At 40.6% G+C, this 25969-nt stretch overlaps 1 protein-coding gene across 1 annotated transcript in view; it reads left to right on the top strand.

The window, feature by feature from the left end:
* LOC125000115 (copine-8) overlaps positions 1 to 25969 on the top strand; it is a 95576-nt gene that overhangs the window by 49371 nt on the left and 20236 nt on the right. The window contains exons 7-13 of the mRNA XM_047575487.1: positions 4585 to 4648; positions 6042 to 6145; positions 9310 to 9414; positions 13210 to 13251; positions 15597 to 15672; positions 17950 to 18003; positions 18093 to 18154. Coding sequence (XP_047431443.1) covers positions 4585 to 4648; positions 6042 to 6145; positions 9310 to 9414; positions 13210 to 13251; positions 15597 to 15672; positions 17950 to 18003; positions 18093 to 18154 — 507 coding nt within the window. The remainder of the gene's footprint in view (positions 1 to 4584; positions 4649 to 6041; positions 6146 to 9309; positions 9415 to 13209; positions 13252 to 15596; positions 15673 to 17949; positions 18004 to 18092; positions 18155 to 25969) is intronic.

Here is a 25969-nt window from a genome sequence, read left to right as displayed (position 1 = left end):
GAAAAGTTGTATCCCTCTCTTCTGCCGTTGTGGCAACTGAGAACACAACCTAAGCTGAAAATGAATCTGGAAGAATTCATCTCAAAGTCAATTTGCCTTTTTTTACTCATGTGGTAATAAAATTTCTCATTAGTTGTTGTTGGATGTGTAAATCCTCAGTGTCTCTCATTAGCATCACTTTCTCCTTGCTCAGGGACCTACAGCGTGCAAGGCGGAACAAACTGTTGTCTCTGAGGTTCATTACTGTTCACAAAAAGTGTTGGGAACTAAAAAGGATGCAGCGGTAGACTGGATCTTTTACATATCGTTAGCCTAATGGTGTAATTGAACATTTTGTGAAAACAAGAAAAAACCCAATTTTTAGCAAACACGTTGGTATTTTATTATTTTTTTTTTTTAATTGATATTGTAACAGTAAGTCAACAATTGAACGATGTAAATGAAGATGTGTTGCATTCAGGCCCAAGCAACCTCACACTATGATGATGGAGCTAATCAGAGCCAGGGGAGGGACTTTGTTTTCAGAGTTTCAAATTTGGTGTCCCAGGACTTGAGACGGAGTAACTTACAGTTAGTAGGAATATGACAGAAAAATAAAGGTTATAAGTGTAACTAAGGTCTGTGAGTTGCAAAATATTTTATATATATATATATATATTTGAAATTTCAATTAATTAATTAATTAATTAACAAAATCCAACAAATCCAACATATTTTAATATGTAAGTATTTAGCTATGTTTAAATCTAAAACTGTCAAGGAAATAATATATATATACTATAAAATTGACAGATAAAGAAAATAATTGACACATTGACAGTTTTAACTGAGTTAACAGAGTCAACATGTTATATGCAGCGTTGTAATGTACAGGAGGCTTAGATTGAAATAAAAAAAAATAACATTTGATCCTGTGTATTATTTGAAAAGCTTACTATTGAATGCAAACTGATAATAATAATGTATTATTTTTTTATAAAATAGCACTAGTTTAATATAGAACATGTACAGTAGCCAATCTCTCCATCAGTTTGGGTCCTTGGCCTGAAAAACGTCGAAGAGCCCTGCTCTAGAGGAAGTGTGTCAGTATTGCCTTATTGATTTTTCATGTAATCCACCCTGATTGCTATGCTAAGGTAATTTGTCCTGAGAGCAGTAACATCTTATGGGAATTCTTGTGGTTGGGTTGTAGTGAAGCCATAAAAAGTGAAGCCTTAAACTAAAGTCCCTATTATGAACCATGACTAGCATTTAACCTGTTACAGAGAATAGACAGAGACTATCTTCCTGTTCAGTCACAGAAGCAAAAATGGTTGTAATGGATCTCCATAAGGAACTTATTTTTATATTTAGATTAGACCGTTTTGGATGAATAAATTCTTCCTTCCTATCATTCAGTCTGGCTCTTCCTTGAAGTCTTAATTATCATTCCTTATTCTGAATGCATCTGACCCCACCTCCCTGTGCTGCCTGGAAATAATAGGAAATACAAAGGAGAAAAAAAGAAGAAGAGAAGACTTCTTTTCCATATAGGCTCTATTCCACTTTCTTCCCATCTTCAGATTTCTAAGAGAAGCATATTGCTTTTGCAAGTAAGAAAAAAAAAAACTCTCAGCGCCTCTATAGAAACCATTAGTTCCAGGATCCATTTCATTTTGAAAAATCTGCCATTTCAAAAGTGTTTTCCTCTTCGTGTGCCTGGGTGAAAGGAGACTTGAATTATATTCACGCGGAGGTCCTTGACCCCAATTGTGGGTTGTCTAAATGACTGCCCGAGTCGATGTCTGCCAGGTGGGTCTCTGCTAGCGAGCTCATCACAGCCTCCTTTGTCAGATTGCAGGACCTCTCAAAAGATGAGTAAAATTAAGTCATCTTGCTTTTCCAGCCGTGTTCGTGTAGCTTCCTGACACCACTGAAAATGGCCTGGGGCTTTTAGAGAGAGTCAATAACTCGTAGTTTTCTATAAGTCATGATGCTGAATCTATTGATCTCACCTATACAGTGTATTTATTTATTTAAATGCAGCAAAACCTGATAACCCCCCACCATTATTTTTAGCAAACTCACAACGTTAGCTAGCAAACCTAGTGGTGCATCATTACTGTCATCAGGGGTCTACATCTACATAATAGTAAATAATTGGCTTACATTACATGGTTCAAAAGCACAACACCAGATAACGGCACACCTTTATGTATGTTTGTGTGGTGTATAGCTTAACTTGAAGCTTTAAATACCTGAATGAGACCTGCTGAACTTGTTAGCCTCTTGATTACCACCTCGCAAAACTTCCCCGTTGCATAATTTACAAGTTGTGATCTGACTGCCTTTGTGCTTCAGTTCTTACCTTCCCAGACTCAGGGCTACGTAGTGATACGTTGTGCTTCCGTACCTTGACTCAGTAGCTGCATTTCCACTAAAATTTTTTTGCAAAATAAAAGCGATATTTCTGAAATTTCAATTAAGTACAATTGCGCTTTGTAGATGTTTCAATTAAAAAGCGTTTTGCAAATGAGTTGTAACTCTGGTAAAGTCTCGTCAGGCGAGACTTCACTTTAAAGAAGATGGACTGTGTGGTGCTGGTGACGGGGAATTGCGTAAAAAGTGTTTCCATTGCACTTTTGCGCTAAACTTTTATATCGATACATCTGAAAAACCACCTCATGAGGGTGTCAAAGTGCTTTAGCTTTAGAGATTTGAGAGTTTTTTGGGGTTTTTTTTAAATGTGGGCGTTTCCATTCCAGTTTTTCATTGCGATGTTTAGGTTTTATGCATTTCTAGGGGTAACTAACTTTGATAGTGAGGGAGGGAAGGCAGCAGCGCACATACACATCCATGCTGCTGGTTTTACACACTTTCTAAGAACTAAACAGTCACTTGTGTCACACATGTTACACACAAGGCCGGTTCTTTAAAGCAGAAACTTGGCGCGTAGTACAATGTGAAGTTCTTCCACACAGCAAACATGTTCAAGGGTGGTTAAGTGCATCCATAAAATAAATATGGCTACTTACTCAGTCCACTTAGATGAATTAGAAATTAGAAAACAACAGCCTCAATACCAATCTCAATGATCGGATCGCAACAACCTGGAACTGTGACGGGAACCACTCTTGACTCTTTCTCCATTTAGCAAAGAGTTCCACTGTTCATTTGCAAACCTGGGTTGTTTCTCCTAATGTTTGACCCAGCCTGAGAGTTTCCTCCTTATCCTCACAACAGTAGCTCTTGTAATTTCTCTTTCAGTTGCAATATTTTCTTGACAGTTCCTAGAAATTCCAACAACAAACAGCCACCGATTCTTTTCATCTGTCATTGAGCTGGCATTGAGTGTGGCTGGCGATGAAGCGTTCTTTGAAATCCTGATGGTGATTTCCAGTAAATGATGGAAGATTACAACTTCTTACTCTTCACCTGGTCTGTGCTGTGTAAATATGTGAGTTGGACCAGTTCTGGGAGGAGGAGGAGGAGTAAATTATGTCATCAAGTTCACCTTCAACATCATGATGAGAAAGAGCTTTCACATAACACACGCCCACGCATGCATCACATATTCCAACCTTCACCGCAACCTGGGAACACTGCACATCATGTACACTCACACACATACACACACACTTCCCAGCAACAGACCATTCATGCGCACACCCACATATAAACAGGCGCATTTTACTACACAGACACACCCTTTTCTCAACAGTGTTCCACTTGTATTTTGTGCGGAGGCAAAACTTTCCGTCCTGGCCAGCTTCGATCTTGAATGTGACATTTCCAGCGGGTACTTATTTGTTTTCCCGTTTTAGATTGGGCACCTTTATTTGCTGTACCTTTCACAAAAGTGCTGAGTTAAGGGGTCTTTGCTCCGATCAACACCCGAAATTGACTTCATCAGCAGTCGGAATTCTTTTTTATGAGGGTCCGCAAGGTTGATGTCTATAAGCGAAGCAGAAACATGTCATCTGAGGTCGCATACTGTGCTGAGGGAAGTTAAATGAGAATATCACATGTGAGTGTAGGCGGATGATAAATTTATACCTCGTCTTTACTGATGAGTGTAACATGGTGGCAATAATTTTACTCACTCAGAGCTTATATCGCCAATGCAAGGTTATAGTGTGGCATAGTCTTAATAAATTAAAATCATATAATCAAAGAATAATCACAATTTATGGATTATTATATTCTAGTCTATGTATGTTTTTGTGGAAATTTGCATAGCTAAATTGTGTGTCGCTGTGTGATGGGACTAGATGATTCTGACACATGCAGGGTCCCTTCCTGCTGTGACAAGGTCGCCGCTGAGCCTGGAAACTCATGCGGGATGTCTACGAAACCGATCCCCTTGTTACCAGACAAGCAGGTTGTTTGCATTGAGTGCTCCTCTAGTGCTTAAGCTGCTCGGATGTCGAGCTGGTGATTCCCCTCAGGAAATGTGAGAGGTCTTTCGATAACTGTCAACTCGGCCTCCGACCCTCGAGTGCAGAGAACATCGGAGTCGTAGGAGGAAGGAGAGCAAACAGCACAGAAACTGCGCGATCGCAATCTCCTGACCTTGTGCTATGTTTTGTGCTGTGTCGTCCATAGAGGCATCGTGGGGAAGAAATGCGGGACCATTATTGTGAAAGCCGAGGAGCTCAACAACTGCAGGGTGAGTGTCGGAAAGTGGTGACGACACCTATATGCATGTGCCCTTTCTGCATTTTTACATTTCAGATGTGGGTGAGTCTTTTGCACTGAAGCATTCAACTCAATAACATACAGTGACACCAGTGTGACATGAGCAATGTTAACATGGACTGTGTGTCTTCAATCACACTGGAGCCATTCAGATTCCAACTTCGCTGTTTATATGAACGGTAAATAGTCCAATCTGGTAAACTAAATAGATTTTTCCTACTGGAAGGAAGGAAGTGTAGGTCAGCAGGAAGGTGGGTAGGTTTGTGGGTTCATAGGTAGGTTCATAGCTAGGTAGGGATGTAGGTATGTACGTAGGTACATAGGTAGACAGGGATATAGGTAGGTAGGTAGGTAGGGATGTAGGTAGGTGGGTTCGTAGGTAGGTGGGTTTGTAGGCAGTGTTACCTTGAAAAAGTAATCCAATTAGTGATTACTGATTACTTCTTTTAAAAGTAACGTGTTAGATTACTCGTTACTGGAAAAAAGTAGTCAAATTAGAGTAACGCGTTGCTAAGTAACGCGTTACTGACATCACTGTTCGCAGGTAGGAAGGTAGGTAGGAAGGTAGGTAGGTAGGTAGGTAGGTTGAACTTAAAAAATCCCAAGTGAGACCAGGCACCTTCTCTCAGCTGTTCTACCCACAATTCTGGCTTTGTTCATCTTTCCAAACACTTGTGGTTTAATTATCACTATGTATTTATCCCACTCACAGACTTCTCACCTGATATTTACACCAAACACACTCAAAATGTGTTGATTCCAGCCGGAGAGAAAGAGTTGGAATCCGTTGCTGTTTTTTTTATGACATGTCACTAACTTCGCTAGCTGAGCAGACACCCAGTTGTGAATATTGTATATGCTAAGATTTTCATATAATTTCATCAGTTGACCAGAGACTGACCTCACTTCTTTTTTTTTTTTTCTTTAAGTTTTGTTTCCTTCTTTGGCGACGGTATTCATTTAACAAACGTTTAGTGAAATGAAAATATTCAAGGCGACCATATTTTTGACGTAGCCAGTTTAACTTTTTATGTTTGTTGGGAACTGGGAAGTCTTTAAGTATTTTTCCTAACCTTTCATTTGGTTAGTAGAACACATTTAAATGTATTTTTCCACACCATCTCCATTTTGTTAGCTTTGTTCATTTGTCACCAGTTATCATTGCTGTCCTGTTTGTAAGGACACACTTACTCGATTCTGGGCCTGACGGCATAGCAGAAGTCAAAGCCTCTTGGGTGATAAATATTTTAAGACAGCCTCTAGATTCAGAAGTGTCCAAAAGACCAATGATGAAGAGAAAACAGGGCTGAAGATATGACACCCATAAGCAGGGTTTAATATCGTTTTGTGCCTCCGCCCGCTAGGAATCGGTGATGATGCAATTCTGTGGAAACAAGCTGGACAAAAAGGATTTCTTTGGCAAGTCCGACCCCTTCCTGGTCTTCTACAGGAGCAATGAGGATGGCACGTGAGTTTCCCGTCCCCTCCTTCCTCCACTCTCCTTCCATCAATCCTTCTCCCCTTTCATGTTTGGTTTAATCCTTCCCTGCATCCAAAGGAAATTGGTTTCATTGATTCGCCTCAGATCAAAAGCCGCGCTGCCTGTTTAAGCATGTGTGTGAGTAACATGTGGGGATGGAAACGTGCGCAGCGCGTGCGCGAACACGTGTGTGTATCTAGAAGCAGGAGGTATCGAACAAGTGCAGTGCAGCGCCATGCGTATAGATTTTATGTATAAGTGTTGGCGTGTTAGTGTGTGTGTGTGTGTGTGTGTGTGTGTGTGTGTGCACGAGCAGTCCAGCTCTGTGGGCGCTCTCTTCCATCCTGCAGTGTGCTACAAGTCAGATAAGACCTTGTGCTCTGAGGGTGGAAGATACCAGGTCCACCTGCTAGCCGAGAGACTAATGAAATTACCTCTTTTCAGTGTGTGTATGTATGTGTGTGTGTGTGTGTGTGTGTGTGTGTGTGTCACGGCTTCCACATCCTCCCACTCATGAGAGAAAAAAATAGTTGAAAAGTCTCTTGAAAGAAGGAGAGTCTTCGCCTCAATCATCTCTGGCCTCTGCGTTGTCCATTAGCTCCTGATAATAGACACCTTGAAGAGTATTATCCCACTTATACCGCCGTGATTTGCCATTGATGAAAAATGTATTTAAATTTAGGCACGCTTCGCAAAGAATATGAACATTTTTCACAAGCCAAAGCTCAGTTTCTCTGGGAACACCCACAGGGTTGACTAATACCTGGAACAGTCATTACTAACCAATTTTTCTAGACCTCTCAGCTCATGAACGCTTAAACATGGTCCGCTAGCACCACTTAACGCCAATAACACCGCATACTGTTCACAAAAAGGAAGGCCAGTTAGTTAGTGACAATGTACCTTATTGTTCCATGTCATTGTCAAGGTTTTCATTGAAAGTAAAATGTTATGAGATTACAATTCGATGGAAAGACAGAACCTGTTGATGAATGGGAGTCATTGGCCACTAACCGGTGGATTAAGAGGAAATGACGTCACCTCCAGCAGCAAGAGGACGCTGCTGAAATATTATTCGACTTTAAAATCTTTTGACTTTGAAGGTGAAGTTAGCTCTAAAAGAAATGTGCTATCTGAGAAAAGAACAGCACCATTGAGAGGAAGGTATACATGTAACTTTCAGAATAAAGTTTCCTTTTACATTTGTTCATATGCCAATTCTGCCAATTCTGTACTAGATTTTTCTCATATTTTCTATTTTGGTTCTTAAGAGTGATGATTTATGTGCAACTAAGCTACTGTGACCAAGCATTTTCCCTATTGGATGAATTAAGTCTAAGTCTTACACTTTCATCACCCGAAGTTTGAGGTTTTTGGTGAAATACTGTAAGAAACTTCAAATACGAACTGATATTTGAAATTCTTTTAAAACATGATGCAGTCTTTTGAGAAATATTTTTTAAATTTATTTATTTTTTTTAAATTTGTTTATTTCAAACACGTTGAATGAACGAAATGGCAAAATAACGAAACTGTAAGTTTTCTTCTGGACGTATATAGGATTAGGATGAAGTCAGTGACTTTTCTAGTCCTTTATTTTCAAACTCAAAATCAGTTCATCATTATATGATAAGGGAAAAAAATCTTTTATTTTTATTTATTTATTTATTTTGCACTTTTTGAATTATGAAATGACAACTGTAGGATCACCTCTTGATGACAAGCTGTGACAAAAAAATAAATAAATGTAATGATCAAAACGACTAGCAAGTGCAGTTTAATGCAATTGCAGTTTAATTAAAACCAGAACTCTTCACTTCAGTAACTTCGGTAACAAAAATATGTAGCTTTAGCTGAGTGCCCACTCATGTTCTATTAAGTCTATTCAGTCACTTCTTCAAGCATTAATCATGAGGCTGACATGACAATCACAACATTTCACTAACAGCTATTTTAACAGACTCAGTTGGTGTTTTCATGCAAAATATGTGAAATAAAAAAGTGCAACTTCTGGGAAATATTAACAAAAAATGAAAAAAGCTTTTGTAGCTTTAACTGAGAATCGTCACTTACTCCAACTATAGCAACCAACCCTCCACCGTGGAAAAAGTTTTGATTCTAAGGATGCTCATAAAGTGTGTTTTGGCTGGGATTTGAACCTTGATGTCCTGTGTGGTAGTCAGCATCACTAACCACTGTACTGTACTGCATCTATAGTTTCTCATTTTGTTCAACAAATGTTTCAAATCCACGTTTCCTTGTTAAGTCCATGCCATATCTCCTCCGAAAAGCACGGATGGAAAGCAGAAAAGCACATCCTTGGCTGCACTTGCCGTTAGCCAGTCATTTCTTTCAAACCAACAAACTCAAAACTTAAGATTTTGTCGTTTGTCCCCTTGAATTATTTGAGTTCTTATTAGCCCAGTCTCTTAACTTCCAACTTTTCCTCCTAAGACATTTAGGAAAGTGGATTAGAAATCAAGTAATCCACCTTGTTCATGCTAACGCTGCCATGCTTCTTCTCCCTCCTCCCATTCTGCCTCCAGCACCAGTGTGTGCTGGGGCTGTAACAAATCAGCCCATTTAGAGATATTCTGTGTTTTTCTTTTGACTTTTTGGTGCTGTTTCTACCCTTGGTTTCACCAAAACTTAAAACCATCTGTTTTTAAAAAAAGATAATTTTCTCATCTTTTTTTGTGTTGAGCTTGGGAGGGCTTAGCCCCTTTATACCAGCTGTTCCCAAACCTAATCCTGCATACTGTCTGCTGCAGCCTTAAATTAACGGGTTGAATGGCGAAGCTCAGGAGGCTGGTGTTTCCTGATTCTTGTAGCTTGCGTGTGCAAAGGACAAGGCATTGAAGGATCAAGTTTTAGCTTCTTAACGTATTGCAAGGCATTGTAAAGGGAGGCTTTGACTGTGTCTCTGTTGCTATGGTAATTTAGAGCGGTTTCGCTGGAATTACTTAGTAGGTGTTCTCCAACACGAATTAATGGACACCCTGCAGACAATCAGAATTTGCCCAGAACATGTTATAATTATGTTTTTTTTTTAAGTTCCTATTCATGCCTGAATCTCAAGCCTTTTTTTTTCATCTTATTAACTCCCATCCTTAAACTTTTCTCACCCTCTCTGCTGCTTCTCCTCTCTTCAGGTTTACCATCTGCCACAAGACAGAGGTGGTGAAGAACACGCTGAACCCCGTGTGGCAGGCCTTCAAAATCCCCGTTCGAGCTCTTTGCAACGGTGATTACGACAGGTAAGCCTCCTCCTTTTAGATTCTGGCTATTACTGCGGCGTCAGTACAATGCGGCCAAGAAGACAACCCATCTGAATCATCCACAGGTGTTATTTTCAGTACCAGACATATTGAAAATGTCATGCTAGGTAACGCGGGCCCCTCTGATGAAGTGATGAATGTTCCCGCTGTGTCTAATGGCCTCTTCAGACTGCTTAACACAAAACAGAACGAGAGGTTTGTCTCCGGGCATCTATTTATAAAAAGACACGTAACTGTATCGCGTAGAGACGTTATTATTAACAAGCGAAAATGACGTCACCAGATATATCTGGGACGACTCGAGGAGGTTAAGAGTGATCTTCACAAAGACAGTCGTGGTGTATAACTGTGAGATTACCTGTACAAAAGTACGTGCACTATGATTTGGTGTCAGTGAATGACATAAAATGAATGGGTCAAATACGGTACAGGTTGTTTTAGCTGGAGTTAAAATAGAGTATGATGACTGTGAATGTGTGGTCTGCTGTTTTGACAAGTAATGTTTTCTATAAACATCATTTTGTCGAAGTCAGTACTTAGTACAAAGTGGTGTGATGTCTCATACGTCCACATAGCAGCACTGTGGAACCACTTCTAAACGAAAGCCATTATCAAAACAATGCACTTCACAGTCTTTTTGGCAAAGACGTAAGATTATTTTCTGCTGGGATACTTTATCTTTAGTTCACTAAGGTCAGCACACGAGGAGCCGACTTCCAATAAATGTCTCACCCCTGCAGGCTGAGGTGAAGCAAAGAGCGAACATATAATACATATTTCTTTTATCATCATCGCGCTGCATTTATGTTGTCACGCTGCGCCCCAGCAAACACTTCCTTCGTTATTCTATTAAACGTCTGCGATCATAATTGCTCTTTTTTTTGCATGAAAGCGGTGCGTGATGTTTGGGCTGTTCCGCGGCTCATTTAGGAGGCAGGGAAATAAGCTGGAGATGAAACAGTTTTAAGACGAGCTAATTCGAACAGTTGGCAACGATCTGTGTTTGACTGGAGGCAAGAGTTTATGTGTCAGCTCGATCAAACATCTTCCAAATGTGGAGACATTTAGGAGCGTTGTTTCTCCGAATTTCACACATGCAGTGGCAGCTTTCACGGGGAGCGATTTAGATATTAAAGTTTGTGTCTGTTGACAGTCTGAAGGCTTATAGATCAAAACAAGGCTACAATGAAGTGGCTAATGTACCCGGCTAATATAGCAAGATGAACATAAGTCAGTAGATATGCATCCCTCTGTTCAGGAGCTCAGCCTGGATCAGTGGGGCTTATCCTCGAACTGTCTGGGATACAGAATCTGTTCCTCGTACTTTACAAATACTGATATACACCGATCAGCCACAACATTAAAACCACTGACAGGGCAAGTCAATAACAATGACCATCTTTTGACAATACAATATTCTACTGGGAAACGTTTGGACCTGGCATTCATGTGGATGTTACGTAGATATATGCCACCCACCTAGACCAGACCTGGCACTCCCACTCCCACCCCCACCCATATCAACGACGCCCAGCAGGATACAGCCTGACACAAGCACACACACACACACACAAAAAAACAACATGAAAAACAGCACAAGGTGTTGACCTGGCCTTCAAATTCACTAGATCCCAAACTCATAAAGAACCACAGAGGTCCCTCCCCTCAACCTAAGGACTATGATTGCCTCCTCAGGTTACAGTTGCAATTAAGCAGAATTAAATAATTGGAAGTGTATAATAAACTCAGCTCAGATCAGGTACCAGACAATGACCAATGACTCAGTTTATCAAATTGTATGTAGGACTACGTCTAAAAAAAGCTCCAAAGTATTTGGAGTACATTTATTATATATAATTATTATTTTATTTTTGTTTATTTGTACACACAATTCAAAATGCTTCTTTCTTAATATGATTTAATTAGATGTTTTTCCAAGGTTTTGTAGAAGAATATGTGCTTTGATGTAGTTCATATTTTGAAAACTGCATTACCCATAGACTTTGAATTGCATGCTGACAAAAAAAACTCTGCTCCGTACTAGAGTTAAGCAGGCAGGGATTAAGCAGTCGAGTTCAAAACAAGTGCATGAGAACTTACAAAGAGGACGTTACACTCGAAATCAGGCACAAATAGAGTACGGCAACTGAAGAAAAATGGCAAGAGTGCATCAAGGAAAGTGATTACATGTTGCGACTGATTATATTTTACATCGCTGCACCTCCTCCGCCTATTACGGAAGATGTCAGGAATAGTCTGAGCGAGAAAACAAATCAAGAGTGCCTCTTATGTCAGCCCGTGTGTGTCCAGCTCCTGCGTCGGTAGCAGCTGTGTGGCGAAAAGGGCACAAAGAAGCGCACAATAGGGTTTAACGTAGCTGAGCCAACAGATAAAAGCATTGATCTGAAGTTTGGTCCAATAAGCCTATTGGAGGAGTTGAGTGTGTCTTATCAACGGGAGACTCAAGAAAGTCACTGTGGACCGTGCACACATGAAGTACGCAAACACGCACACACACTCACACAGTCTGTGTCTGGTAAAAAGAGATAAGGAGGAGCTCAAGCTGGCAAACAACGGAGAGCCGCGTGTTCCTGCTCATAGGTGCTCCGGCGGGGCCGCGTTCACACACACACACACACACATGCAGCGTAGCCATAAGATTACCAAATGAAATCTCCGTTAGTTTCATGTCACATCATCAAAGCTCAGTGTGATGGGATGTTTCCCGCCGAGATGTGGCACAACACTGACTTAATAAGGCGCCCGCTCGTAAACACGCGGAGCGGCTCCGCGCACGCTGCTCTCTCTGGAGGAGAATGTGTTGCGCCAACCAGGAGGCGACGCGTTCATCCCCAGAGTGCCCATTCCCTCTCCTCACCTTTACAGCTACCTCCCCCCCCGCCCCCGCCCCCCAACGTGCATCTGGCACCGAAGCCCATTAATGACGGTTTGTATTTCCACTCCTGCTCCTGTTGAAAGACGCAGAGGAGGGAAGGAGCAGTTTTGGCTCTGATTTTTAATTGGACACCACTTTGACACTTTAGAAAGCTAAGTTCGGAGCAAATTAACACAGACTTCCTGAAATACTGCAAGTCTCCATCCGCATTCGATCCGTCTCCACTGTCTTTTTTCTCAGACAACAAATGCGATCAACTAAGAAACTCCTGAATCATTTTGTCACTCAGACAACTCGTTTATTTTTCCCCCATTGTCTCCTCTTCCTCCTTCATTCTCCCCAGCGGAGTGCCTTGAGCTGTTTCTCTCTTAATTTGAATTCTGCTCTATTATCCTTTCGCCTCACCCCTCTCATTCCCTTATGCATCGCTCCCTCGCTTTTGTCATCGAGAAACACCCTCCTGTTGGGGGTATTGGTACATAGAGTGATAGCACAGCATATCTCTCGCAGGCTGTTCCGTTTTACTTTTTAATTTTATTTTTTCCCTTCCAATTTCGTCGTGAGCCATAATGGGATGCAGAAATAGATGTATTTGGAGATGAGGAGAGTGTGTTACCCGAGGCAAATACAGTGTCAGACAGACAGTGTGTCGGAATAAAGATAAGCCGCAGAATGGATGTGCTGCTCCTAAAAGCTCCATGACAACGTTGACAAAAGAAATTTGCATTCTTCTGATCACGTGTGAGATGCGACATCTGTGCTCGTTTTAACGAAATCACGCTGCACAGCGCAACAAAGCGCTGGAATGCATTCAGAAATAAAATCTTCTTTCTTGTTTTGTTTTTTTTTACTTACTCATCCTGTTTTTGACCCAACAGAACAATCAAGGTAGAGGTGTACGACTGGGACAGAGATGGCAGGTAAACCAATTTTTTTTTTAAATATTTTTGTAATTCAGGTCTCATAGAAGTCTTTTAAATCACATGCTGTAAAAACACAAGCACGATTGCATCTCATAACCGGTTTCATACGGACTGTTTGCATTGATTCAGGTGCGTTTAAAGAACACCACTTCTAGTTCACATGCAGTAAGATGAAAAATCTGGTAATTCTGCAGGCAAGTGGCCTCGTCGCTCACTGTCTTGGCAAAGCAAATGCGAAGAGATGGATGCATGACGTCTAGTGCATGCATCTTCAAGTTTTAAGACTCTTTCTACTTTTCAGTCATATCAAAATTCAGTATCTATGGGCATTGACTGCATTTTGGAGCCTGCCTCAAGGGGCCATTTGATGAATTGCAGTTTTTGTCCAGTCTGTGTTAGCTTACAGATGCCTTCAGTGTTAACTGGAGGCAAAACAGAGGGAGGCTTGAGGTGAACACTGTCACTTTTAACCATGAAAATGTCATCTTGCTGTATTTTTTGGCGCCACCGAAAAATCAAAAACACTAACTTGAAGGTTTATCACATAGCAGCCAGTGGCAGCTGTAGACAACTTTGGTTTGGCTTTTGGCCATTAAAAGAAAGGATTGGAGTGGGACAATAGGCTATGTGTTCGAGATGTTTGGCATCCAGTTAAGCTCCACCCCTCAAAAAACATTGCATTGTTTACAAACCATGAAGAGGTCTATAGGTGGTTTAGGCTTTTGTGTCAATTTGCCGGTGTAGCCATGGCGACAGTGCAGACCTTAAGAGCTGTGATTAGTCCACATGGTATCGCGTTTCTACTTTGATATTTCCAGCTCCTTCTCCATCTCCGCAATTTTTGAATTGATTGTTTTGGACGAATAAAGACGGAACACATCTAGGAAGGTTAACTGAGGAGGTTCGGTGATACAGACAATTGGAGGACTCCTCTTCGTTTCAAAATGAAGCAAAATTTCGGCGAACGTTTCAGTCGCCATTGTTGAAAGTGAAGCAGGATGTAAAAAACAAAAAATAACCTAATTGACAAAAGATGACATGGCGCCCACTAGTGTTTGGGTGGTGTTTTTACAGTACAAGTATACATACAAGTATGAATGTCTCACACCAACATAGGTGACTTGGGTAGATTATAGCGTCTAGGTCCCTTAGTACTCTGGAGGTTACTGCTCGACTGAAATATATTTTTATTATTAATTGCAGCAGTGTGTCATCATTGCTGTTCCCTGTTCATTAATAAATCAGATATACTTTAAAATGCGCTGCTATTTTAAATGATTGAAAGACTTTATGACATTAAATGAAATCTCCAAACCGATCAGAAACAGACCTCGATGTAATGCGTGCTCAGTTAATTACCTTTTCTTGTGTTTCCTTTTTGGTAACAATCTCATTGATGCAATTATAAATACTCAAAATGAGTATTGACGAGATCAATACTTTAATGTCAACCAACATGTTTGTCTGTTTGCCAGTGCAAAGAAATGCCCTCTGTCAATAATAGTAGGTGTAATGATTTAGTTTAAAGAAAAATAAACAAGTCACCACAGTAAATGTTATTTTTAATTTTATTGTCAGCTAGAATTGTTCACCATTAGCATCTGAAGAACCTTCAAAGTTTCTGTTGCCGCTGATTAAGGAGAGACTATTTATAGTTGTCAGCATCTCTTCTGCTTGTTGCTGGAGGATTTGGATGTCATGAGCACTTGTTGCACATTATTAATCTGATCTTCACTGATGTATCGCCAGAGCCGAAAACCGCATTTATTATAACTCTCCTCTCTTGATTGTAATAACATTCAGCGCTTCCTGTGTGGAGTTAATTAATGCTGGTCTGTGTTTTCAGTCGGTAAGAAGATCGTTAATGAACACTCTGGATTCTGGCTGCTCACTTTTCGTCACGCTGTAGTTCAACAGGGAGTTGCCTCTCCATCCTTTATGCTTTGGAATCCGTTCAGCGCCTCGTGCAATGTGAGGGAACATTTTGGTGTGGTGTTTTTCAGTGGAAACAAACAGTTTTAACGAGCTGTTTGAGTTGGTTTAGTGTGACACATTAAAAAGTCTGGTGTCTTCTTCACCCACGTATTGCTGCTTTAAAAACTCACCAGCGACAAACTTTGTCGTCGATGTCCTTACGTTCCACAGGTTCATTTCGGTTCCCTTTAAGAAATTCACACCTGATCATGTTCAGGGACACATGGTGGTGCGTTTTGAGTTTGTACATCACACGTCGGGATTGTCACTACACTGTGCCTTCTAATATTTCTAAAGAAGAACGTTCAATGGGATTCGTTCTTTATTTTTTAACATTTATTTTGTCTCTCTGTGCCCTGTCTCTGTAGTCATGACTTCATCGGAGAGTTTAGCACCAGCTACAGAGAACTATCCAGAGGACAGAGCCAGTTCAACGTCTATGAGGTGAGGTTTTGTGTGCATCTAGGTGTGAGCAGGTTTGTTACCTTATTAAACTGGAGGTTGAGTCTCCCTTCCAGATCCCTGTACTGTACGGATTATAAGGTCACACACACAGCTTTGCTACTAATTTGGATTTTTGTGTTTCTGTCAGGTTAAAATTATAGTAGAAACACCAAATTTAATTCAGTTTTTATCCGCTCGTCCCGTCTCATCACTCAATCTAACAGTGTTTCTTCAATAAAGATTTGAACGTAAAATGACACAATTTCAATCCTGACACTGTGTTATAGTACTACTGACAACTAGTAATTCCACATACAGCCTAGTTCCTGGCTAGTGCAAAATTAAATTCAAAATGCATAAGAGAAACATTTACTTACAACTTTACTGGAAGAAATGTATGTACTTGCATGCTTGGCTAAGGCCAACATTATGTTTATTTATATATATATATATATATATATATATGTATATATATATATATATGTGTATATATATGTATATATATGTGTGTATATATATATATATTATATTTTATTTTTTTTTTTTTTTTTTTTTTTTTTTTACACCTGATTGCTTCAGCCCACATAAAAGTAAGAACGTCCATATGTCCACAGCATTTTTTTCCCCAGACCCAGAAGGCTCCCACTGTAGCTCTTCCTCCTTTGTAATATAAATATCTCAGCAGTAAATATGCAAAGGCTGTAATACCACCAGGGATAATTCGGTCATTTGTTTTTTTTAAAGGTCCATTAAATATGAGCCACGTTTTGCTTGTTAAAAAAAAAAAAAAAAAGGAAAAAGAAAAAGTGGAGAAACAATTGCTAGTGTCATAGTGTCGTTTCAGTTTAAAGTGGTAGTGGATGCTACAGGTCCTCCGCAAGCTCACAGTCTATTCTCTAGTTTTTGTGGTAAATACTGAAAAGTGGCATTGTGTATAATATATGACAGATTTAAAGGAAACAGCTTTGGTGTCTTAAGTATAGTGTGTGTGTGTGGGTGGGTGCACACTGACAGTTATAATAGATCGTCGGCTTATCTTCTCCCAGGTAGAGTCAACACTTCTTGATTAACAGAGTGCCACACTGAGAGAAAAGCACACAGGGGACTCTCATATTAAACAGCTGCTGTTTGCCTAATAGTCTTCAGATGTGCACGCACACACACCCACACACACGCAAAGGCACACGCAGATATGCACCTCAAAAATAATTTTGCAATTTGCGGCCTTTTTCTTGACCTCAGTTTTTCCTCAACGTGAACACGGCAGTTATATATATATATATAAAAAAAACCACATTGCATTGCTAAATAATGCACCTGCTTTGCGATTTGCGGTGGAAGCACATTTCAATTTACCTCCACAGACAAGTGCGTCCTTGAGGGAATCTGTCCAAAGTGAACCAAGGGGAAATGCATAAATCCACACATGCCGTATGTTGTTTCCCTGAGGTCCTCTCTCTCGGTTCAACCTTGCCACGATTTAATTAGAACATAAAACTCAGATCTAAAAGCCCAGACAGCGTTTGGAATTCAAGAGGAGTTTCAGGTCCTTTTCTGTCTGGTCCCCTCGTCACAGGGGCGGTTTTAGTGGGCTCGGGGTGTAATAAATCGGGGGCCGTAGCTGGAAAAGCAACTATTTTTTTTCCAAACTCTTAAGAAAAGCAGATTACGTGTTATTTTACATATTCATAAAGTCTCATCACTTGGTTTAGAGGCATTTTCATCTACTGGTTTAGGGACAGACGTATTTCAGCATTGACAGAGATTGTTTTTGTTTTATTGAATGTAATTTAAGTTTCACTTTGGCACTTTAACTTTAAAGGTGCATCATAAAATTGGATTAAACATCGAATGTATATCATAAGGCAAAAAATAATAATAGCCTAATCTGCTTTAATCAGTATATTTATATGGGCAATGAATCACGTGTTTGTCAAAGTGGTTCCTTGTGTGGATGTAGGGGATTATCACCCACTGCAGTCCCCCTCAGCTCGGTGCAGCTTTATTGGGGTCATTTATGGCTGCAGCGGGGAGCTGTTTTCAGAACGATCCGACAGCAAACAGCAGACTAAGTGGTGGACGTCGTGTAACATTTATTTAGCAGCTGAAGAGCCGGATATTTCCCACTTGGTAGGGACTAAAAAAGGAGCTATAGGGAGAGTGAATACTCGACTCGTACTCATGAGGTGTTCAGAAACACGGTTCAAGTCAATGGCGATGTTTGTGTGTTTAAATTTGCCAGCAATCAACCGATAATCTGACCAAATCTTTTTTTAGGTGGTAAATCCAAAGAAGAAAGGGAAGAAGAAAAAATACCTCAACTCTGGAACGGTACGACGTTTACTCCAGATATTTTCATAACTCGCGTCATGAACTGTGAATAACTGCGTTTGTCCTGATTGTCGGCCTATCGCTTACAGGTAACGCTGCTTTCATTCTTGGTGGACATTGAAGTCACCTTCCTGGACTACATCAAAGGAGGGTAGGTCAATGACTGCGCATTCATTGAACACACTGTGGGTGAATCACAAGTGTGCGCTTGCGTGTGCGAGGAAGGAAGTGAAAGGTGTGGAGGGAGAGACTGACAGATGGGCTGACCTGCAGTCAAGTTGCACAGGACTCTGACTCAGAAGTGCGTGTGTGTGTGTGTGTGTGTGTGTGTGTGTGTGTGTGTGTGTGTGTGTGCGTAAAGTTACAGTGTCTTGCGGTGCTAACCTATTCTCTGTGCCGTTGTGTGTCATTGCATGTCCGTCCCGGCTGTATATGCGCTTGTGTACGTATGTTGCTGCAGCAGGCAGGGTTGACCGTGTGCACCCAGGCATGGCGCAAATGCTCGCCCACACACTCTGCCTTCATTAGGCTCACAGAGGGGGAGACTGTCAAGGGAGAGAAAGAGCGTGTGTGTGTGTGTGTGTGTGTGTGTGTGTGTGTGTGTGTATGCATATGCATGGAAAAAAGAAATGTCCTCTTCTTGCGTTCCTCTGTTCTCGCCGTCCTTGTAACTCGGTTTTCTGGTGTTATGAAAAGTCAGCTGGCTTTTGAAGAGGAAACCTGCTAGTTTCTGAAAGTTTTAAGTTTTGTCCCAAACTCAAAAAAAAAGAACAACACACTGTATTTTCCTGCTTGATTTGGACGCTGTTGCTTGCTTCATTAGGATTTCAAAAGGGACACACACACAGCAGTGGTGTGAAAGCCAAACAAAAATTTCTTGAGCTAATGAGAGGACATTCCAACGAGCAGCAGACAAAATCTAGCTCCTGCATTTGAATTTAAGTAATTGTTATAACTTTTTTTTTTATAAGGGAAGTCAGTTTCCCTTTTACAAGAGCATTGGGCAGACATAAGATTAACAGATTTACAGATTGGATTCACATTAATTCATATTAGGTACCAACAAATATTTGTCATATGAGGAGTATTGCAAATTAGTCAAAATATCGAAAGCCACATGTGTGTCTCCAGGTCATTTCAGCTAACCTAAAATTTGTGTATGTAAGATTTAATTTAACTTAAAGAATAACGGTTCATTAATTACAGTTCTCAGATACTTTTATTGAGATACCAACTCGATATCAGAGACATGAAAAGTGGTGACAGATAGAAGGTCCAGGGACTTTGATTTTACATTCCTAACAAATGTTAAATCACACAAGACATTGAATAATATTAAAAGTTGAATAAGACTGACTTGTTTTAGTTCCAGTGGAATATCTCAGTATTATCTGAATAGAGGCAGACGTTTTCCTTAGATCAAGAGTGATGATATTTAAAAGGAATAGGAGTGGCCCCAGGTCCAAGCCCTGTGGCACGCCTCAGATATATGAAAAGCAACTGCGATCCGTCTCATATGACATTTTCAAATCAGACAGTTTTTTCTGAGTGTCTTAAACCGATCAGTTGAATTATCACACTGCACTATCAAAAGAATTAGATACAAGTGCTGCACCACATTACTTCTTATGTAGTCAACAAAGTAATTTACTCCTTTTAAGGCTTGAAACTCATTAACTCCAAGTTCATTCGGTTAAGCTACATTTAATCATGGCATGGGCAATTTGTGAGAAAGTTTAATTGACATGTTTTGCCAATTAAACACATTTTAATTAACAATTAATCAATCTGAAACCATTTCTCACAGTTTTTCCATTTTTTAGCAGTGGATCATGCAGTTTGCATTATTGTTAGTTTGGTTTCATATCCTCTTAATTATTTATCAGACATATCTATAATAAGTAGAATTCACTGTTGTAATGTTTCTCTTTTGTTGGACTTTGTGTCTTTCTTGGTGCTGAAGAGAGTACTGTGTGAGTTTGGTGTAATTTCCATGTTGCAGAAGGAATTCTGGACAGATAAGTCACCTGATGGTATTCAGTGTAATGTATTTGTGAAATGTGGAAGCCTTAGTGAATATTAACCCCTTAAAATTGACTTCAACTAAATTTAACCTGTACTGCCCTTAACAAGTAAAAAATCAACAACCGTGAATAAGTCCTTTCTCTGAACCTTCACCACATTACACCCTATAGCTACAAAACCTGTTTTGTAGTTGGTAAAATACAGGATAAACACTAGGTTTGTTCCTCTCAGGTTGCTTTATTTGATTCACAGTTCTTGTTATACCCTCTAAATAGGAAATGGACAAATCACTTTGCGTCCAAGAGCCCTGATCAATAAAGTATTGGCTGATGGGGCATTAGGAATGCACTCTGTGTAGGCTGGATTAAGATGCTAGATGGAGAAGCTGCTTATGTTCGATTGGATTAAAATGATGCGGTGGTATGACAGGCTTCATACCAGTCTGTGGCAGGTAGCAGTGGAGCTCACTCATGGGCTTTCACCACGTGTACTTACACATGTTTTCTTGTTTTGTCGCCACCTGCTAATGGAGAAATCCCGTCAAGCCTCCCTATGAAGGAGAGCGTGTTCCCAGCAGCACTGTAAGTCAGAGAGCACTTTGAAACTTTGAGGAAGAGGTTGTTTTTGATTCTTTTTTTGGCAGGGCTTTGGGAGTGTGAGCTGGATGCTCTTACACGCTTTTGTGGCTAAATTAAGTGCCTAGTGCTGTCTCACTGTTTGAAGCCTAAATGGACTGTAATGGTCCAGTTGCATAATGGGCAGACAGTGTGTGCACACTCACTTATAAAAATGTAAACACACCCAAGCGTGCGAGCACGCGACACACATCCCCTTCTACACACTTCTTCATGCATTTAAATCCCTCGTGTGCCTCGGTCTGGCTGGACTGTCAGTGCAGGTATTTTGTTCTTCATGTCTTCTCTCGTGTCTCCTGATTGACAGCTCTTTTTGCAGCTTCAACCCAATCAGCTAATTGTTCATTTGGACCTAATTAGCAGCGTGATCTGCAGCCAGGATTAGCATAAATGTCTGATTTGAGAAGGCTCCATCTCACTTCAGAACATTGCTGCTCTCGTTCTTTTCTCTCCCTCTGATAAAACATTAGTGCCACCCGTGGATTTCCACAAAGAGGCTTCTTTTCATGAAGCGTGAAGATAAAACTGTGAATTGTTGGTTATATCTCTCATTTTGAGTTGTGTCTTTCAGTGCAACGCTGCCACTCATATTGACAGATATTGTTTCCCCTTATTTGGGCTCGCCATTGAGTATTGTAACCAGAATAGAAGCAGGAGGGAACTCTGCTTGTATTCTCGTCATTCTGAGAGGCTATCATTACTTGAGGAACAGACACTCAGAGTCAAGACAAAGATGGATTCAGATTTTTGAAGGAAACCCAGACATTTGACTTTGGTAATATACCAAATAATGAACAAGCCCAATACGTCTCCTAATATCAATGTTTAGACTGAACTGACTTTATGCAGTGATGAGCTGCTCTCCTCTCCTCTCCTCTCCTCTCCTCTCCTCTCCTCTCCTCTCCTCTCCTCTCCTCTCCTCTCCTCTCCTCTCCTCTCCTCTAACCAGATGGACACTGTCCAACCACCAACATCTGTTTGCATATCATCAGGAAGAAGTCACATCATACAACCTCTGATGCTGTTTTTAGGCCACTCAGTGCATCCATGCATACACGGTTCCCACTGGCACTTGGGTAAAACAGGAAAGGACTCTTTTTGCAAGCATTCTCAATTTTTTATATTGGAACATTCTCACCTTAATATAAAAAACTTTCAGTAAGTATTAGTGTGACTTTCCCCAGCCTTCTGCTTTTTTCCTTTTTCTACATTAATCAACAATGCGTATTGGCTTCATGGCTGCCAGACAAACTATTAAGCATGTGTACTTAAAGACGAATGTTTTTGAGTCACTTGAAGTGTGGACCCCTGTATTATTACTAATTACGGGACCTTCTTATTGGTCAGATGTGGTTGCCCCTGTGGGAGCATTTCTGACTTTGGCGACCCCTAGTGGTTTCATCAAAAAAGCCAGTTGCAAAAACGAAAGACAAAAAGGATTGTGTGTTATCCTGACCAGGTGGAGCTCGTATAAATAAATTTTTTGGTGAAGTTTTTTAATTTTAGATCAGAATACATGAAATTCCCGAAAGGACCATCTTAACTTGAAATTATTTGCTTTTCAGAAAGGTGCTATATGTAAAAAAAAAAAAAAAAATGTTTTGAAAGTTACTGCTACGTAGCAGTGACCTGAAAGCCTGCAGGGCTTGGCCAGGTAGTTATCACTGACTAAACTTTCTATATGAAACACATACACGTCACCTTGCAGTCTGAACTGATCATAATTTTGTAGAATATTTGGATTTTAGGAAGTTACCGAGTCAGAAATGGAGCATCTCATGTGTCAGTGTTCTGTAAATAGGCAACATTTTCAGTGTGACTGAGTGTGCAGTCTTTGTGTAGAGTTTTTTCATGCATATGTTGAGAAGACACTTCTGAAGGAAAAGACATGCTCTGGAGGCATACCTATTCACCCAACAGTTCCTCATCTAAAAATGCTTTAGGTGAACTGCTTGGTTATACGCTGCCTGGCCAAATAAAAAAGGTCACACACACTAATATTTCGTTGGAACACCTTTTGCTTGGATTACAGCAGCATTCACTGTGGCGTAAGCTTCTGCAATGTCATGAGATTTATTTCCACCCAGTGTTGCATTAATTTTTCACAAAGATCTTGTATTAATGATGAGAGAGTCTGACTGTCTCATACCCAATGAATCCTGGCATTGTCACCTTGGAATATGTCCATGCCATAAGGGAAGAAACAAATGGTCAGTAGTAGTAGTCATAGGTAGTCAGCAGACCTCATTCTTTGGTCATAATGTTGCTGAACCTGAGCAACTGCAGCAACCCCAGATCACTCTGGAACAGGGTCAATCTGGACTCATGACCACCACATGACCTTCTTCCATTGCTCCAGAGTCCAATCTTTATGCTCCCTAGCAAACTCAAACCTTTTTACCGGTTAGCCTCACTGATTAGTGTTTTTTTGTTCAGTCCCAATCCCTTGAGTACCCTTCTTATTTTTCGTGCGGAAATGCTCTTACTTTCACTATTAAACATAGCTCTGAGTTCTACAGCTGTTTTTCTTAGATTTTCCCACCACATATCCTCCGCAAAGACAATGATTCCCTATTATCCTTTCAATTTTTAATAATGCATTGGACCGTTCTTACCCAAATTTTAGTAGTTTCTGCTCCAGTCTCCTTTGATGTTTTCTCTGCTTGGTGCATGTCAATGATTTGACCCTTCTCAAACAGACTAACACCTTTTCCATGACCACAGGATGTGTCTTTCCACATGGTTAAGAAATGAGAAGCTACTCATTGCATCGGCTGGGGTTAAATAACTTGTTGAATACCAGCTGAAAGATAATTGGCCATGCAGTAAACATCCAATAGGAGGCTCGTACCTATTTGCTTAGTTAAATCCACGTGACTGTTTTTTTATTTTTATTTTTTTGGGCCTGGTTGTGTATAATTCGGAGCTTATAAGTACTAGGTCATATCAAACCATGGGAAATGTGTGTTCACACTACAAACTAATGCTGCGGGCTGAGACCACCCAGTGGAACCGGTCTCAGCTCGGTTGATTGCTGTGTTCACACCAGCCCAAATGGAACCAACCTGAAGGGAATTGCTCCCGGTTTCAAAACAACCAACTAGATGTGAAAGAGTAATTTGTAGGTAAAGTTGGACCGGTAGTGAAAGTTGTCTTGCTGCGGGAGCACCTGAGATGGTGAAGAGATTCTGTTTTGAGAGTCCACATATGAGAGGCTTTAATGATTTGGGAGAGACAGTAGCTTCCAGCTTGTTCAGTCTGCTGCAGAGCTAATTTGAATATTATACGCAACCCCCTAATCAGTCCCCTGCTGCGCAGTATTTTGTCATATTGGTTCCCTAGCAGTGTCACTGAGGGCTTTAACAGCGGGGGAAGATCAGTGACTGACAGAAAAATGAGGCATTCCCCTTTCATCCCAGTGCACCTACGAAACAGAACCTGTACGTGTTGAAAAACAGATACTTTCAAGAATATTCCGAGGAAACGTCTTGGTAAGCATTATGAGAAATGTGTTGTCACAGTCACATACATAGAAAGATTAGTGCCACTGTGTATAAGACACTGAGGAAGAAGCAGTAAATAGATTAGATTCAAAAAAAAAAAAAAACGTCGGAGGGAAAGTGAACAAGCATCATCTGTGTGCAATTAAAGCAAGGCACTTAGCCAACCATTACTCACTGGAACGACCCGGCAATCACCGTGATAAAGAGTGTGTCTCCTCACTGAAACCGTTTGCGGTGCAAATATCACCAAGCCAGACAGAAGAAATACAACTGGCCATAAATTTGTGAAAACTGTTTGTGTTTCTTCTCAGTATTATCATCTCCATTAAAACCTAGTGGACTAACAACAACAAAAAAACATGTCAGGCGATTGGATTTTGTAGAGTTTATGTATGTAGGAACATGACTGCTAGGGCCAGAGGTTTAGGTGAACTTGCCTAAAGGTGTACTGCATCCATTAAGCGCATGAAAAAACATCACGACATAGTAACTGGCCTTAAAAGGTTTGGAGAAGATTCCCTCTACCTATCAAGACACTGAGCGATAAGGTGTTGGTGGCAGGTTAAGCTCACATCTCTCCTCCCTGAGCTGGAGCTCAGTGATGTGAGGTTTGCGGTTTAAGTCCGCTGCCCGTGGACATCTCTTATCACGCCCGCCAGAACGCTGTACTGCCTTTAAGGTTTCAGCCACGTCCGGAGCCGTGCTCTGCTGCAGATCTGCTTTTTGCTGGACAGGGAGGTCTGAAAACCACAGCCCAGAAACATTCCAGTACGGCGCCATTAATTTCTGCTTGACGGTTTTTATCTGCATCCGGCGAGCAGATGAGGACTTTTTCTGCTTTCATGTAGCTGAACACCCGAGTTGTTTGCCTGGAGTGTTTCATAAAGTGTTTGTCACCTGAACGCCACAGACAGAAGTGTAAGAATGTGCCAGGAAGTACACTGTGTAGATAAGCATCTTTAATATAAACACTTATATACGGACTCTCTCCTTTGAGTCAGATTTAAATGATGGAGTCGGGCACTTGGTGAAGCCAGAGCTCTGTCTTTTTTGTAGGTTTCCTGCTAATAATAATGTGTTTGGGAGTTCCACAGCACAGGGTAATTACCATCACACTGACGACCGTTGACAACATCGATCAATACCACTGACTCAACGATTGCAGCTCTCTAGTGAGAAGTATTCAGGCAATATTTTGGAATCCCTTTTGTTGTTTCTGCTTTTGACATTATCGCCCTGACAGCTTTAAAATTGTACATCGACTCATCTGCTGTAGCTCTGTCACTGTTGTTTTCTCGTGCTCAAGTTTCACACAGTGATGTGTTTAATCAAGGACTGGTTTTCTCCTTTTCATCATTTCCCGTCTTGTCATGCCGGCTCTCTAATTCACCTTGTTTTGTTTTTTTTTTGTTTTTTTTTTATAAGCCGCCCATTCACTCCACCATAATTCAAGATCCTCTCTCAAACTTTGTGTGTGTGACAGGCAGAGAGACGGGTTGGAGAGAAAGAGGGCATGCATAATTTAGGCTGAAGCTTGTCTGTGCCAACATGGGGAACTGGACCAAAAATCATTCCAACTCCTTGTCCTTGTCCTTGCAGCTGTCCCCTAAAAAGCTCCATTAAGTGCATTTTCTTCATGGTGTCATTAGGTTTGCTGTTAGCAACATTTTGTTACTTTTCCTGATCTTTTATCAGATATTGTAATGATTTTTTTTTTTTTTTTTTTACATTAGAGAAATTAGACATTGAGGTTTGAAAATGAACAAAAATGGAGTTGTAATTTTTCGTATGAAACTCATAGAA

Source organism: Mugil cephalus, chromosome 22, assembly GCF_022458985.1.
Source record: "Mugil cephalus isolate CIBA_MC_2020 chromosome 22, CIBA_Mcephalus_1.1, whole genome shotgun sequence".
Lineage (NCBI taxonomy): Eukaryota > Metazoa > Chordata > Actinopteri > Mugiliformes > Mugilidae > Mugil > Mugil cephalus.
This window is presented reverse-complemented; position numbering and strand designations above follow the sequence as displayed.